General features: G+C 41.1%; 1 protein-coding gene across 1 annotated transcript; it reads right to left on the bottom strand.

Moving 5' to 3' along the window:
* Nucleotides 1-5,347: 5,347 nt before the first annotated feature.
* ccnd1 (cyclin D1) lies at nt 5,348-13,498 on the bottom strand. The gene is made up of 5 exons (XM_024265151.1): nt 13,032-13,498; nt 11,837-12,052; nt 11,194-11,353; nt 8,095-8,243; nt 5,348-7,995 (listed from the first exon to the last, which is right to left on the bottom strand). Exons 1-5 carry the CDS (start codon nt 13,227-13,229, stop codon nt 7,840-7,842), a joined length of 879 nt encoding a protein of 292 aa, XP_024120919.1. The 5' UTR covers nt 13,230-13,498; the 3' UTR covers nt 5,348-7,839.

The raw sequence follows: 13,498 nt of genomic DNA, 5'->3' as shown, positions 1-13,498 counted from the left end.
GCTCAGGTGAGTGTTTATGTTTCACTGAGGTGGATGGTGATGGAATGTACTCAGGGGGAGAGCGCCCGACCATCCCCACGCCAAGACCGTCCGCCGGGGCAGCAGCTGCAGCCAAGACCCCCCAACACCCGCCATGGAGCCGCGGAGAGAAACCGCCCGCCGGGCAATCCCGCCAAGCATCCAGACCAGGTAGAATGCCCATTTTTAACAATTTAAACCAAAACTTTTTAACATGATTATGAATAATAAAAGGCAGGAATATTATTCCAGAATAAATAAACTTAAACCTTGAATAACTTTCAATATTTTACTCTCCATAAAAGTATATTTTGTCAAAATTATACAAGTTAGAAATGAGCGCAAGATAGCATTGTGTCATTAATAACAATAAAATAAAATGGTCTGGAGGGCCGGATCCGGCCCCTGGGCCAGGACTTTGGCACATCCGACTTAGATCATGCAGGCAGGTGGGCCCCGCCCTAAATGAGAGACTGACAGATTGCTGTGATGAAGAGGCTGAGGCGTTAGGATCCATGTGCAAACAATTTAATAGAACAGAGCAAGGGCAAGACAAAAACGGCATCAAAAGGCAGGCAAAAGTCCAAAATCATAGAGACGAGGCAGAGACATGAGTAAACAGACGTGTGTCGAAAACGAGAATCAAACAAGGAAAAACTGCTCAGACTGACAGGAAAACATATTTAAGACTTCACACTGAAGTTGAGGCTGGAGAGAGAATAAATGCTGGTGGTTCTGATGAGGAAGATGACTGGAGAAGACTGAAGCCATGGCGGATGGGAGTTGTAGTGAGGAAGGTGCTGAAGATGGTTAGTACTCAGGAAAGGGGTCCCTCTGGTGGTCGGAAGAGGACATGGCTGAGTGAGTCCTGAACATTGTATTCTCAGTCTAAATTTAGGGTCAGAAAAACCTGTAAATGACAATGCGTTACTTTGTAAAGGTGCTGTTGTGTAATTTATTTGGATATTGACCAAAAAAAATAAATAAAATGCAACAGATTTCAAGTTACTTTAAAATGAAGTTAAAACATATAAAGAATGCAAATGTCTTTTTTTTTACATTGAATTATCAATTGCATAAGGTTTTTTCAAAATGCATGACTAAATTGCATGTTGAATTCTAAAATGTAAAATGCATTATAAATTGCATGACCAAATTACAAATTGAATTGTGATTTGATAATTGAACATCAGTTTGAATTATGGGTGAAAGAAACTTCCGTTTTTTATTTCTTAAATATTGTTAGCTGTGACCTAGAGATCATGAAAACCTGAAACTTGTAGTTTCCAAAAATTAAAACATCACATCCAACGAATTCTCTTTTGCACAAATGACTGCATGATGCTTCATAGCGTGGAGGCTACATTAAATGATAAAAACTAAACATGTAATTATTTGTCCTATTGGGATCATACTGTTTTCATGGGGTTCTGTGGGCTGGGCGTAGTTGTGTTTTTTCACCTTTTTTTTTAACCTTCCTGTCGTTTCAGGGGTGTTGCTTTCTTTCTTTTTTCCACCTGGTTTACCTGCCCTCTTAATGGGTGCACCTGTGTTTGACTATTTTGTTTTATGTTATAAGCTGCTTGTCCCCTGCGCTTGTCGCCAGATCGTCTTGTGTGCCTTCTGGAGAGCTTTCTAGCCTCTTCGAGTTTATTCTCAGCCAAGAGAGTCAACAACCTTTTGAACATCCTGTGTTCTGCGTTTGTGTCCAAACCCGGATCCTGACAGTTTTTAGTTGCAGCTTTTTTACAGTTTGATTTTGTTTCCTTCTAGCCATATGCATTCTTGGGAATAGTTTCTCTAATTTTCTTCTTGACAAAAGCACAAAGATACACTCACTGGCCACTTCATCAGGTCCACTGTGTTAGTATCAGGTTTGACCCCCTGTTGCCTTCAGAACTGCCCTAATCCTTGGTGGCATAGATTCTACAAGGTTCTGGAAACATTCCTCAGAGAGTTTGGTCCATATTGACATGACAGCATCACAGTTGCTGCAGATTTGTCAGCTGAACATCCATGATGTCCATCTCAGATTCCACCACCTCCTAAAGGTTCTATTGGGTTGAGATCTGGTATCTGTGGAGGTCATTAGAGTCCAGTGAACTCATTGTTCTAGAAACCAGTCTGAGATGATTCCAGTTTATGACATGGAGTCTTATCCTGCTGGAAGTAGCATCAGAAGATGGTACTCTGTGGTCATAAAGGGATGGACATGGTCAGAACAATACTCAGGTAGACTGTGGGGTTGGAACCATGATCAGTTGGTACTGAGGGGTCCAAAGTGCCAAGAAAATATCCCCCACATCATGACACCACCACCACCAGCCTGAACTGTTGATTCAAGTCAGGATGGATCCATATTTTCTTGATGTTGATGTTAAATTCTGACCCTACATCTGAATGTAGCAGAAATAGAGACTCATCAGACCAGACAACGTTTTTCCATCTTCTATTGTCCAGTTTTGGTGAGTCTGTGTGAATTGTGGCCTCAGTTTCCTGTTCTTTGCTGACAGGAGTGATACCTGGTGTGTTCTTCTGCTGCTGTAGTCCATCTGCTTCAAAGTTGGACAGGTTTGTTTCCAACTTTGTCTGATTAGAGATGGTTGTGAGTGAAAATCCTAGAAGATCAGCAGTTTCTGAAATACTCAGACCAGCGTCTGCCACTGCATTTTATGAAGGAAATAAGTATTTGATCCCATGGTAACCACTCTCTCTATTATTCTTGATTGTTGACCCTAGAAACTTAAAGTCCTTAAAATCATTTAAAATTCTTCGCCTTATTCAGTCATTCCGTTCAATTGATTGTAGTTTAACCGAGACAGACTGAACTGACAGCCAGAGTATCTGACATTCTCATTCTATCATATACATTCGAAACGTAGCATGTACTGTCAAAAATGTTCACTTGTGTAATGTTCCTGAGGAAAAGTTTTGATTTATTCAAGGTTCTATGGCAGGAGTAAATTCATGCACCAAAGTCAGCATCTTTTTCCAAATTTTTTTTCTTTATAATGTTGAAGTTCCATCTGCTTTCCTCAACTTTTATGTGGACGGGGTCTTTAAAAAGAAAGCCCCACGACATTTATAGGTCAATTACAGAGCAAAAACTTGTGATTTTTACAGTGAATCACCTTATCTTGTCCAAAGAAACTGCATTACTGCAACAGAATAAGTTCTCCAGATTTTTTTTTCTACTGTGATGTTTAAATGACAGATTATATATTTTCAGCCCAACATACAGGCTGTCAATGTAATCCATTTAAGTACCTAACACAGCTCTAAAACTAAGGCCCGATGCTCCAATTAAGGTTTTCCTTTGCATCTTCACTCAGAGAAGATGTTGCCAAGGTTGAATGTTAGAAACCTTAAAACTAATCACCAATAAATTCAGTCATCCTGAGGGTGGTTAGTCTCTTATTCCTCTTTGTACAGTGGTCCTGGCTTCAACAATCACGTCAACAAATAACTCAACGCACAAACAGATTAAATGACAATTAAAAAACAAAAGAAATTGCATATTAAAAAATAATAATAATATATTTTTTAAAAGATTTCAGAAACACACTCCAAAAACAAAACACAATAAAAAAAAACAGATTGGGAAGGAAACTTAAAAAAATTAAGGTAATTTCCAGAAGTCAAAATGAAACGTTAAAAAAAGAAGCAAATAAGAAACTGGAAAGAGTAGGTATTATGGGACATCACTGATTGGATTTGTTGACTTTTTCAACCAGAAGTTATTTAGAATCGAACAAAGATATTTCTCTAATCTTCTGGCCACAACCACTGCAAACATTTGGTTAATTAACTCTTTAGTTCAGGTAAAGCATCCTTCTGCTTTCCCTATTTGTCAAAGATGGCCCGTAAAACATTCCTGTTTCGATTTCTTATTTTAATTCTTTTTCTTTACGTTTCATTTTGATTTGTTTTCCAAAATATTGTTTTTACGTTTTGGTTTCTGGAATTTTGTTGTGATTTCTAAAATATAATGTTGTTAACTGTTATTTGTTTTGCTTTTTTAATTGTCGTGATCTTTAATGTTTTTGTTAATGTAATTTGACCTTCAGGGCCACCGTATCGTTGTCCTCAATAATATTTAAATTTAAAAAAAGATCTTCCATCAGTGGAGAAGACATTTGTGAGGAGACCAGGTCCGCTCCTCTGTGGTTCCCGTCAAGCCGATTGACAAGTCTGTTGTTAGAATATGGACCCAATCTCAATTCTTCCCTTCCTACTTCCCCTCCATTTGAAGGGACAGTAAGTGTGCCCAGGAAATTTACTTGTTAAATCCAACCCTTCGAGTGGAGCGATATAAAGTCCTCCGTCGCGTGGCTAAATGCTTTTCTTCACGTGGGAGCACCCCGAACCACAGAAGTGATGACTAGGGCTGTGAACATCAACGCATTAACGTTTGCAATTGATGAAAAAGAATTAACACGTTAATATGCATTAACGCAAATTAATCGAAGAAACAGTACTTCACTTTAACTCAGCGATTCAGGCTTCCACGGTGTACGTTAAAATATTTTGTCGGGTATTATCCCGCTTATACCATTGTCATTTACTTTTTTACTACATTATTCTTGCTATCTTTGCGGTTTAGATCACTTTTTTTACAAAAAGCGGACTATTTAATCCATGGTTCAATGCCATATTTTTGTAATTGATTGACAGCAGTTAAAAATAAATGTTCTAAATGTAGAGTTTTGTGTGTGATTTCATTTTGTAAGTATTTACAGTTAAGTGGTCGTCAAATACTGAGCCAAAAAAAAAAGAAAAAAGAAAGTGATTAATCCCAATTAATTATTCCAGTTTTGCAATTAATTAGCTAATTTTTTAAAATCAATTCCCGGTCCCAATAATGACTTTTTGTCATAGCATGACCTTTTTATAGGTGTAAAACCACTGTTGTTGTGTACATTCAAGCACTGGAAGCTCTGCGCTAAAGCTAGCGGACCGGTGATTGTTGATGACGTCATCAAACGAAGGTGACGTCCGAAATAAAAGACACTATATTTTCATAACCCTCCCTTTGGAGGGCTAAATGAAGGGGAAGGGAAGAATTTGGATTGGGCCATAGATTCAGGCCTGTAGCACATCAACACTACAAGGAGAACATGTATCTTTAAAGAATATAGAGACCTTTTTGTCTCTTTGTATGTTTATCATCACAACTTTTCATCATAAAACATTTTTAAATTGCATTGTTTAAACACGAGGAAAGCACTAGTTCTATTTCATCCAGAAAGTGTCAAACGAGTACAACAGTGTCCACAGATAGTTGTGTGAGCTTTGTGCGTGTGAAGGTTTCAAACAAACGGTGGCCAGGTTTCCAGACGCATCCTAACTCATGTTTTTATTGTGTCGTCAACACAAAGATGAATACATTATTCTGGGTGCAGACAGCTGACATGAAAGGTCTGTTTGGAATGATCTGTGAACACAGCAAAAGAATGATCTATGGCTTACCGAACATGAGACTGAGGCTATTTACAAACTCAAATCCACTCACAGGAAGTTTGAAAAATTGGAGCAGTCTTTTTTTCTCTTTATAAATATAAAAAGGGGGAGGAAGAGAGGCCGGTAGGGCCTAGAGGGGAGATAAAGTCTCTTTTATCGAGACAGCTTAACACTCAACAGAGTTATACACATCTCATTTTCTGTAATGGCACCAGTTACAACGCACGGCCTGGACACGCTGGTTTCCATCCCAGATGCTTCACCTACAAAAGCTGGCGAGCACTGAACCAGCGAGTACAATGAAACACACACACACACACACACACACACAACTAAAAAAATCAGAGATCATGACTGTCACATGAGGTATTGTAAATCAAAGCATTTCTGTACATTGTCAAATCTTCCTTGTATTTGGAATAGTTTTGAAAAAAAAATCACATTAGATAATTACAAACAAAAGATCACAGAGTCTACATATAACAAATGGTGACACCAATAACAACTTTCTATTAGAAAATTCAGACCTAGCATGGCAGTACATTTAAACATATAAAAAATAGCAGCAAACAACAGAAAAAAGCATTGTTTTAATTTCATATCTGTTTTTTGTATTTTTATTTTTGTCTTTAAACACATAGCTCAAATGTATCTTCTATAGCAGCAAAATACAAGGAGTGTTTCTCTCCTACGTTCTATTCTTAGTGTATAATCAGAAACCTACTTTTAAAGGATCCTACACAGCCGGACTCAGACGCTGGCTCATTCCTTACGAAGAGAATGTCCATCTGAGCACAAATACCTCCCCTTTACGTGACTGAAGCACAGTTTCTGATGAGCCTTTCTCCTCTTTGTTACATTTTTGACACTTAGTACTGTTGCCCACTATGCTCTTCCCTTGTTTTTTTAAGGGAAGTCCACAAGAAGCCCCGCCCACATCCTTATGGTTTGTGCAAAAATCATCTCATATTCTCATTGCTTCTCTTTCTTCAACTTGATCCATGAGAAGTATTAGAAGTGAGGATGAGTATGGAGGGATGCTGTCCTGGTGGTTCAGAGGTCATCTCAAGCTTACGGTTTACAGCGTTTCATTGGCAAACATCTGTACGAGTGGGCGGAGCCACAATTGAAAGTTGCAAAAATAAATAGGTTTTACGATATGGAAAATAAAGCATTACTTTAGCTATAAAAATAGTCCTTTTACCTCCTAAGATTTAGCCTTTGGCTCTACATGCTGCAGTGGTGGTGAAGCTGTGAAAAGCTCAGGGCGGCTCTGCCTGAACAAACACTGCACAAGTCAAACTAGCAGAACAGGAAGGCTGCTGCCACAGACAGAAAAACAAGTCTGTCCACAACACTGCTCAATTCTTTGTCCCATTTGATGAACCTGACCCAGCTGCTTGACCACTGCATCCCCATAAGACTGTAGTACAACCTCAGGTTCCTTTACAAACTCTACCACTGTGATTTTTTTCAGTTGAGCCAGCATGGCTGACCAAAAGTGCTTCTTTCTTGAAAAAATACATTGGAATGGTGTTAGATCTAACTACACAAAAGAAGAATCATAAGAGTCTGGACAGCTCTCTCTGCTCGCGAATGCACTGACTTGATTTGATCAATTGCTGCAAGCTGAAATGGGTGAAATGAATCAAGGAATAAAGAAAGATTTGTGTTTGTCCACACAGGCAGCACAGTCTGCAGGGCAACAAAAACAACTTCACTCAGATGGGTTTCAAAAACTACCCAAAATCTTAGAACAAGAGGTATAAGGCTAAATATTATGATAAAGTGACTAAACATAAACAAGCATGGGGTAAAGGATACCTGCACTAGACAAACATGGGGACTTAGAAATTGCCTATATCATGCTAAACAAGAGAAACGGGATCAAAACAGCATCTTTGCTTTGATAAATGTTGAGTTTCAAGTGGACAGACTATGAAGGCCGACTGAACACCAAAGTCTGGTATTCTTTAGTAGGCAAGTTCAGTCCATAGCAATTCAAAGATTCCTAGTTTAAAATGGGGGATAAGGACCAAAAGAATCCCTTTGTGTGGCTTTACCTCCTGCCCACACAGGTCACCGGTGCGCATTTCTCTCTGCGCCATTTCTAGTGTTCTGGTCTTTGTCCAGGACTGGAGGGGACTATGGCAATAATGTGATCTGAGGTGTTCTGGGTGGCAAGCGGGGCACGCCGTGGTGGACAAAGTGAGTGACATCTGTTGAAGCAGCTGCCCACCAGGCAACCAAGGGAAAGAGGAAGGGAGGCAGTACTCAGACCACCTCTTCTTTGCTTGCCCATCAGCTCATCTTCTTACAGAGTTCTCCTTATAGTGGGATTACAACATGCTGGTCATCATCTCAAATGTTGATGTCCCGCACATCTGTCGGCGTGCAGGACAGGTCCACCTCTTCGTCCACACGCTTGGCTTCCGTCATGCTGCCGTGCTGCTGCGCCTGCCGCAGGCTAGACTCCAGCAGAGACTCGATCTGCTCCTGACACGACCGCAAACAGTCCTGGAAACAAACGACTAGTCAGAAAAAAACAGTACCACTGCACAAGAGCAACCCCTCATTTAGCTTAGGGGTGAGACCCTCAGTGAGGTTCCTCCATACCGGGTCACTGCGGATGACCTGAGACAGGAAGTTGGTCAGGTTCTGGGAGGACAAGGAGGCATCCTGGCTCTTCAAGTAGAGTCCTTGAACCGCTGCCACCACACTGCCGGCTGCCACCATGGAAGGAGGACTGGCTATAAAGTTCACATCTGTGGAGGCAAACAGAACATTGAACAAGGCACGTGGCTCCAGGCATTGATATGCATTACTGGATTGGCCCTCACGTGACATACGGTGTGACACACATGCACCATTACTATACATCGAGTCTCAAAGGGGGACAATGTTTTGCAATCAACTTCAAAAACCTTGACAACTAAATAATCCCATCAGAGGAATCAGGCTGGGAAACGTGAAGTTTGTGCTAAAGTGGGAGCTAGCAGGTAGCATGCTAGCTTGGGTCATCGTTGATGTCTATTTATTCTATTGTTTGATGTTTTAGAACATGGCTGATGTTATTCCCTCATGTTTACGCGCGACCAGCACACAAACTGATGGAAATTCCCGTTGGCTACATGTAATATGTGTGAACAAGATGCAGACGCTTATCCAGTTGCTTATCTAATTTTATTTATAAGACGGTGTTTTTTTTTTCTTTGTCCAGCACTTTGGGGTGTTTTTGTTAGGAAATGGGTTTTGTTACTTCATTTTGTCAAGTTGATCAGCCATTGAACTTTATCAATCCCCCTCTTCTCTGGGCTTGGGTAATAAACATTTACAAGCTCAGTTATATAGATTCTGACACAAAGGCAAAATCTTTTCATTTGACAGCAGTAATACTAAAAGGCGCAGTTCTTCCACTATTTACACCTTAGTTTTTTTGCAGGGCTGAGTATTGATGATTATAATTTCCAGAAACGATTCGATTCACAAGAGTCTGAATCAATTCGATTCTGATTTTTTTAATTCAATTATGAGTTTACACATTTATACAAATTTGTTTAGAAATACATTAATAATCTACTACATAATTTGAATATATTTATATTAATCTGATCCAGTTCACATACTGTAAATGTATCAGTGAAATAATGAGATTGTTAACATCATCCAGAGTTACATGGATTCTCTAAAGGAGAAGTTCTAACTAAAATGTTCAGATCATTAACATTGGAAACATTGTTCTGCTTCTCCTGGAGGACGTTTCAGTTTGGACACTAGGTTTTTTCTTTAAAAAAGTTTGTAAAGTTCATACCTGTGAGTTTATAAAGATGTTCATTTAGTCAGAAATGTATGTTTAGGTCGACTCAGCATTAGCGTTAACTGTCCTATGGGAAATTCTATTAAACGTTCAGAAGCAGAGCAAATGGAACTCCACAGACATGGTTAAGTGTCTGCAGGGATCGTCTGCACCCATCAGAGAAGTTTACAGAACGGGTCTTTGAGGGTTGAATCCCAGAGAAAAGCAGCATCATGTTCCCAGAGTGCCTTGCAGCTGAATGGAGGGAGGGAAGGGTTGTGTTCGGCAGCAAGCTTTTATTTCCGGGGCTTGGATTTCCAGCACTGGAGTTGTGTGTTGAGATGGACCACCAGATTTTATTTGTTTTTATTTGTTTTGAGAATTTTCTCAGCTTGTTTACTCGGGTTGGACTTGACCGCCCGGTTTACCCACACTTCTCCTTCCCTCCAAGTCTGATTTGCCTCCGAGTTCTGGTGCTGGATTTTCCACTTCTCATTTCTGGTGGCCATGTTGTCCTAGTTGTGCCTTGTCACGTCTCAGCTATCTTTACCCTATGATATACTTTTAGAAAAGATAATCATGGGAGAAATATTTACAGACAGCTGTTGGACTGCACTATACACTCAGCCTAGTAACCCTATATTTTTCTTTATATATTTTGTAAATATAACCCTGAGTGACTGAAGGTGCTAGTATTCCATTGGGAGGGAGAGACAGTTTCAAATGAACAGAACTGGAGGAAAGTGGCTGACTGAATGCTGCCAATGACGTTGGGATCATCAAGATATCAACAACTAAATGATGTAAAAACTTATTTTTGAAAGAGTCATTTGCTAAACTCCAGTTTCTTTAAAAACATTCAGCATTTGTCAGAGAGGCCAGACTGAGATGGTTTGGACATGTTCAGAGGAGAGACAGTGAATATATTGGTAGAAGGATGCTGAGTCTAGAGCTGCAGGAAAGAGGTCTAGAGGAAGACCAAAGAGGAGGTTTATGGATGCAGTGAATGAAGACATGAAGGTGGCTGGTGTTAGAGTGGAGGATGCTGAAGACAGGCTTAGATGGAGGAAACTGATTCGCTGTGGCGACCCCTGAAGGGAAAAGAAGATTTGCTCGTAGGAATTCCTCTAACAACTGTCTAAACAGACTTCCTGTTCTGATTGTCATCTATTGACAGAATCACTTTCATCAAGTAACTTTTAGTGCTTGTTTTCAGAAGGGCTCGGTTGATAAAATCCATCAATCGATTTGAATCGATTTAAGCTTAATAGATCAATAATCAATTCATAAAGATAAATATCGATTTAGCACATAAAGCTAAAGTCCGCTAGCTTGATGTCAACGTATAATAGAATTCCCCATAGGACGGCTAATGCTAACGCTCAGTCGACCTAAACCTACATTACTGACTAAATAAACTCACAGGCATGAATTTTACAAAATCTTTCAAGGAAATCATTTTTAAAGTAACTATTTGTGGTCTAAAACTTTGTCTTTTCCCTCATACTGTCTTCCTCTAGAATAAGGTGTAATCCTATAGCGCGATTGCCAATGAATGATCTGAACATTTTAGTTAGAACTTCTCCTTTAGAGAATCCATGTAACACTGGATGATATTAACAATCTCATTATTTCACTGATACATTTACAGTATGTGAACTGGATCAGATTCATATAAATGTATTCAAATTATGTAGTAGATTATTGATGTATTTCTAAACAAATGTGTAAACTCAAAATTGTCTTGAATTGAGTGGATCAAAAGAATCAGAAAAAAATGGAATCGAATCATTTCTGGAAATTATGGCTGATACCCAGCCCTACTGAAAACTGAAACAGTTAAAAAGTCAAACAAATGTGACGAATGAATCAATAAGCTGCAACAACATTGAGATTGTCTTAACACAATGGGCTAATACCTGTAGCGCAGAGAGCAACGAAGGTCTGGGCGTGTTTCCTGAGGATCTGCTTTGTCGATGTGTGGATTGTCAGCTTGGACAGGAAGTGCTCAATGAAGTCATGAGGTGTGACAGATGCCAGATCCCATTTCAGCTTGCTGAGAACCAGCAGCTCCATTTGCTGTGGAAGGACCAGAGAATAAGTACTGCCTCATTTATTGTGGACAAACGGTTGTTTTTCTTGTGTGTTATGTTCTAGAACACCACCGCTTCTAAATTCACAGGCTGTCCCTGCAGTCATCATTGAATTTTCAATCCTTTTTAATCATAATGTTCTACCAAAACAAAGTCAATGACAAAAAAAGACTTAATTGGATTGCTTTCCTGATTCAATTTTCTATTGGCTGCACATCTGTCTGAAGGCCACTAGATGTCACTGGAATTCAGCAGAAGCTCTCTGACCATTCATGAAATCAGAGAGGCCTTCCAGTCACCATGGGAAAGTGCAGGCAGTCATTCAAACGCTGCACACTTCTACATAGGATTCCAACCACAATGAAGATCAGTAGCATTACTGCCCGTGTGACACGTTCCAGCCTCATGGCGAGCCCTGCCTTCATGTTCAGATGGTTACACAACATTATGTCTGCAAGAACTTAATTACCAGCAGTTCTCCAGGTTGGACTGAGTTGTCTGTGTAGATACAGAGTTTCTCTGCAGTTAATGGTACAGTCTCCTTCATCTTAGATGCCAGAAACATGCATGTTGCTCCAAGCAGTTGCAGTCGGGTTTTCCTGGTGGGCTCCACTGATAAAAATCTGTCCAAATAGTTCATTGCCAACGGAAAAACCTCCTCCTCGCACTTCTGTTCCTCACAGACCTGAAAAAAGAGCAAAATAAATGTCTTTGTGTGCAAAAGCAACAATAATCAACAGTTTGTGTTCAGTTCTGCACATTACAATCCTATAATTTAGAAAAAACAGGATATGTGGAACCGTTTAACCCAAACAAACTAAACCGCCTCGGTGGCAAAGCTTTCCAGTCAGTTCTGACTGAGACACAAAGGTGGCGTCGAGGTAACTTTCACTTCAATTTCAACTTCGTCATCTTTTCAAAAAATCATTTTAAATATTTGGAAAATCGTAGCATGTTTACAATTAGCAGATAAATAAAGCTGAAGGGGTCTCTGGTCGGAGGGGAATGTCACGGATCACATTCGGAGAACAAACATTTATATTTTTGACTTTCTGAGACGAGGCTGGTTCACGTGCTGCAGCTGCAGCCGCCATGCCGCATTTCAAAAATTAAGAAAAAATGTTTAAAGGAAAGATGGTTGAAAGAAAAGTAGCTGTAAATGTGAGGAATCGTCTGGAGAGTCTGAACCGCCGCTGTGGATCCGTCTGGGTTTTGGATTCGGGCAGAACTCTCGGGTTTGGACGTGAACTACCGAGGACATGGCTGCCGCTCCGGACGCAAAACAAAGTCGGGTTTCGATCCGCTTTTCAGCTCCAATCCGCGCTTTCCCGGCCCGTTAGTTCTGCTAAATGACATCATTTCAGTCATTTTCCAAAGCTCCAAACACCGCAACAAAGATGGCGCGTAATAAGAAAGTGGCACGCGCCGGGCTGCATACGTGTAACACCGGGAGCATTTCTTTGAGAATGTCCCGATTCAACTGACGGGATAAAGTACCGGAACACGAACTGAAATGGGAGAAAAGAGGACGGGGAATGAGTGGATCCGGCGCGCGCGGAGGCCAGCGCTCACGCGGACACGCGGCGTCAAACGCTCCAAACTTCTGCGGTATCTGCGGTTCGGGTGACAACAGCTGGCAGCGCTGACAGTTCCAGAGCCGATACCTCTAACATCCAGGTGGCCAGGATCTTCCTCATGTTGGGAACCACGTCTTTCTGGACACACTTGAAGTAGTTTGGCGCCGGCAGGTAGTTCTCCTCCGCCTTCAGCATGGTCTGCAGCACCCGCGCGTTCAGCAGGTTGACGTCCTGGTGGGCTCTCCGGACGGAGTCCACTTCGCAGCACAGCAGCTGCTCCTCCATGGTAGCGGGGCGAGAGCGTGTCCGCCGGGCGTCCGGGCCGTGTTACCGCGTCTGGAGGCTGCGCGCCACCAACTTTCTGCGTCGCTTGTTGTGCCGCGTGGTGTTGCCCCTTCTGTCGCGCGAGCCCTCTGAGGGCCAGACCTCTCTGCTCCCGGAGACAAAACCCCCAATCCGTGCGCGCGTGGCGTGCGCGACCACGAACACACGCGTACACAAAGTTTTGTTGTAGCTAGAGCGCGCGGGGAGAGAAATGGTGGATGCGCGCGGTG

Source organism: Oryzias melastigma, unplaced genomic scaffold, assembly GCF_002922805.2.
Source record: "Oryzias melastigma strain HK-1 unplaced genomic scaffold, ASM292280v2 sc00404, whole genome shotgun sequence".
Lineage (NCBI taxonomy): Eukaryota > Metazoa > Chordata > Actinopteri > Beloniformes > Adrianichthyidae > Oryzias > Oryzias melastigma.
This window is presented reverse-complemented; position numbering and strand designations above follow the sequence as displayed.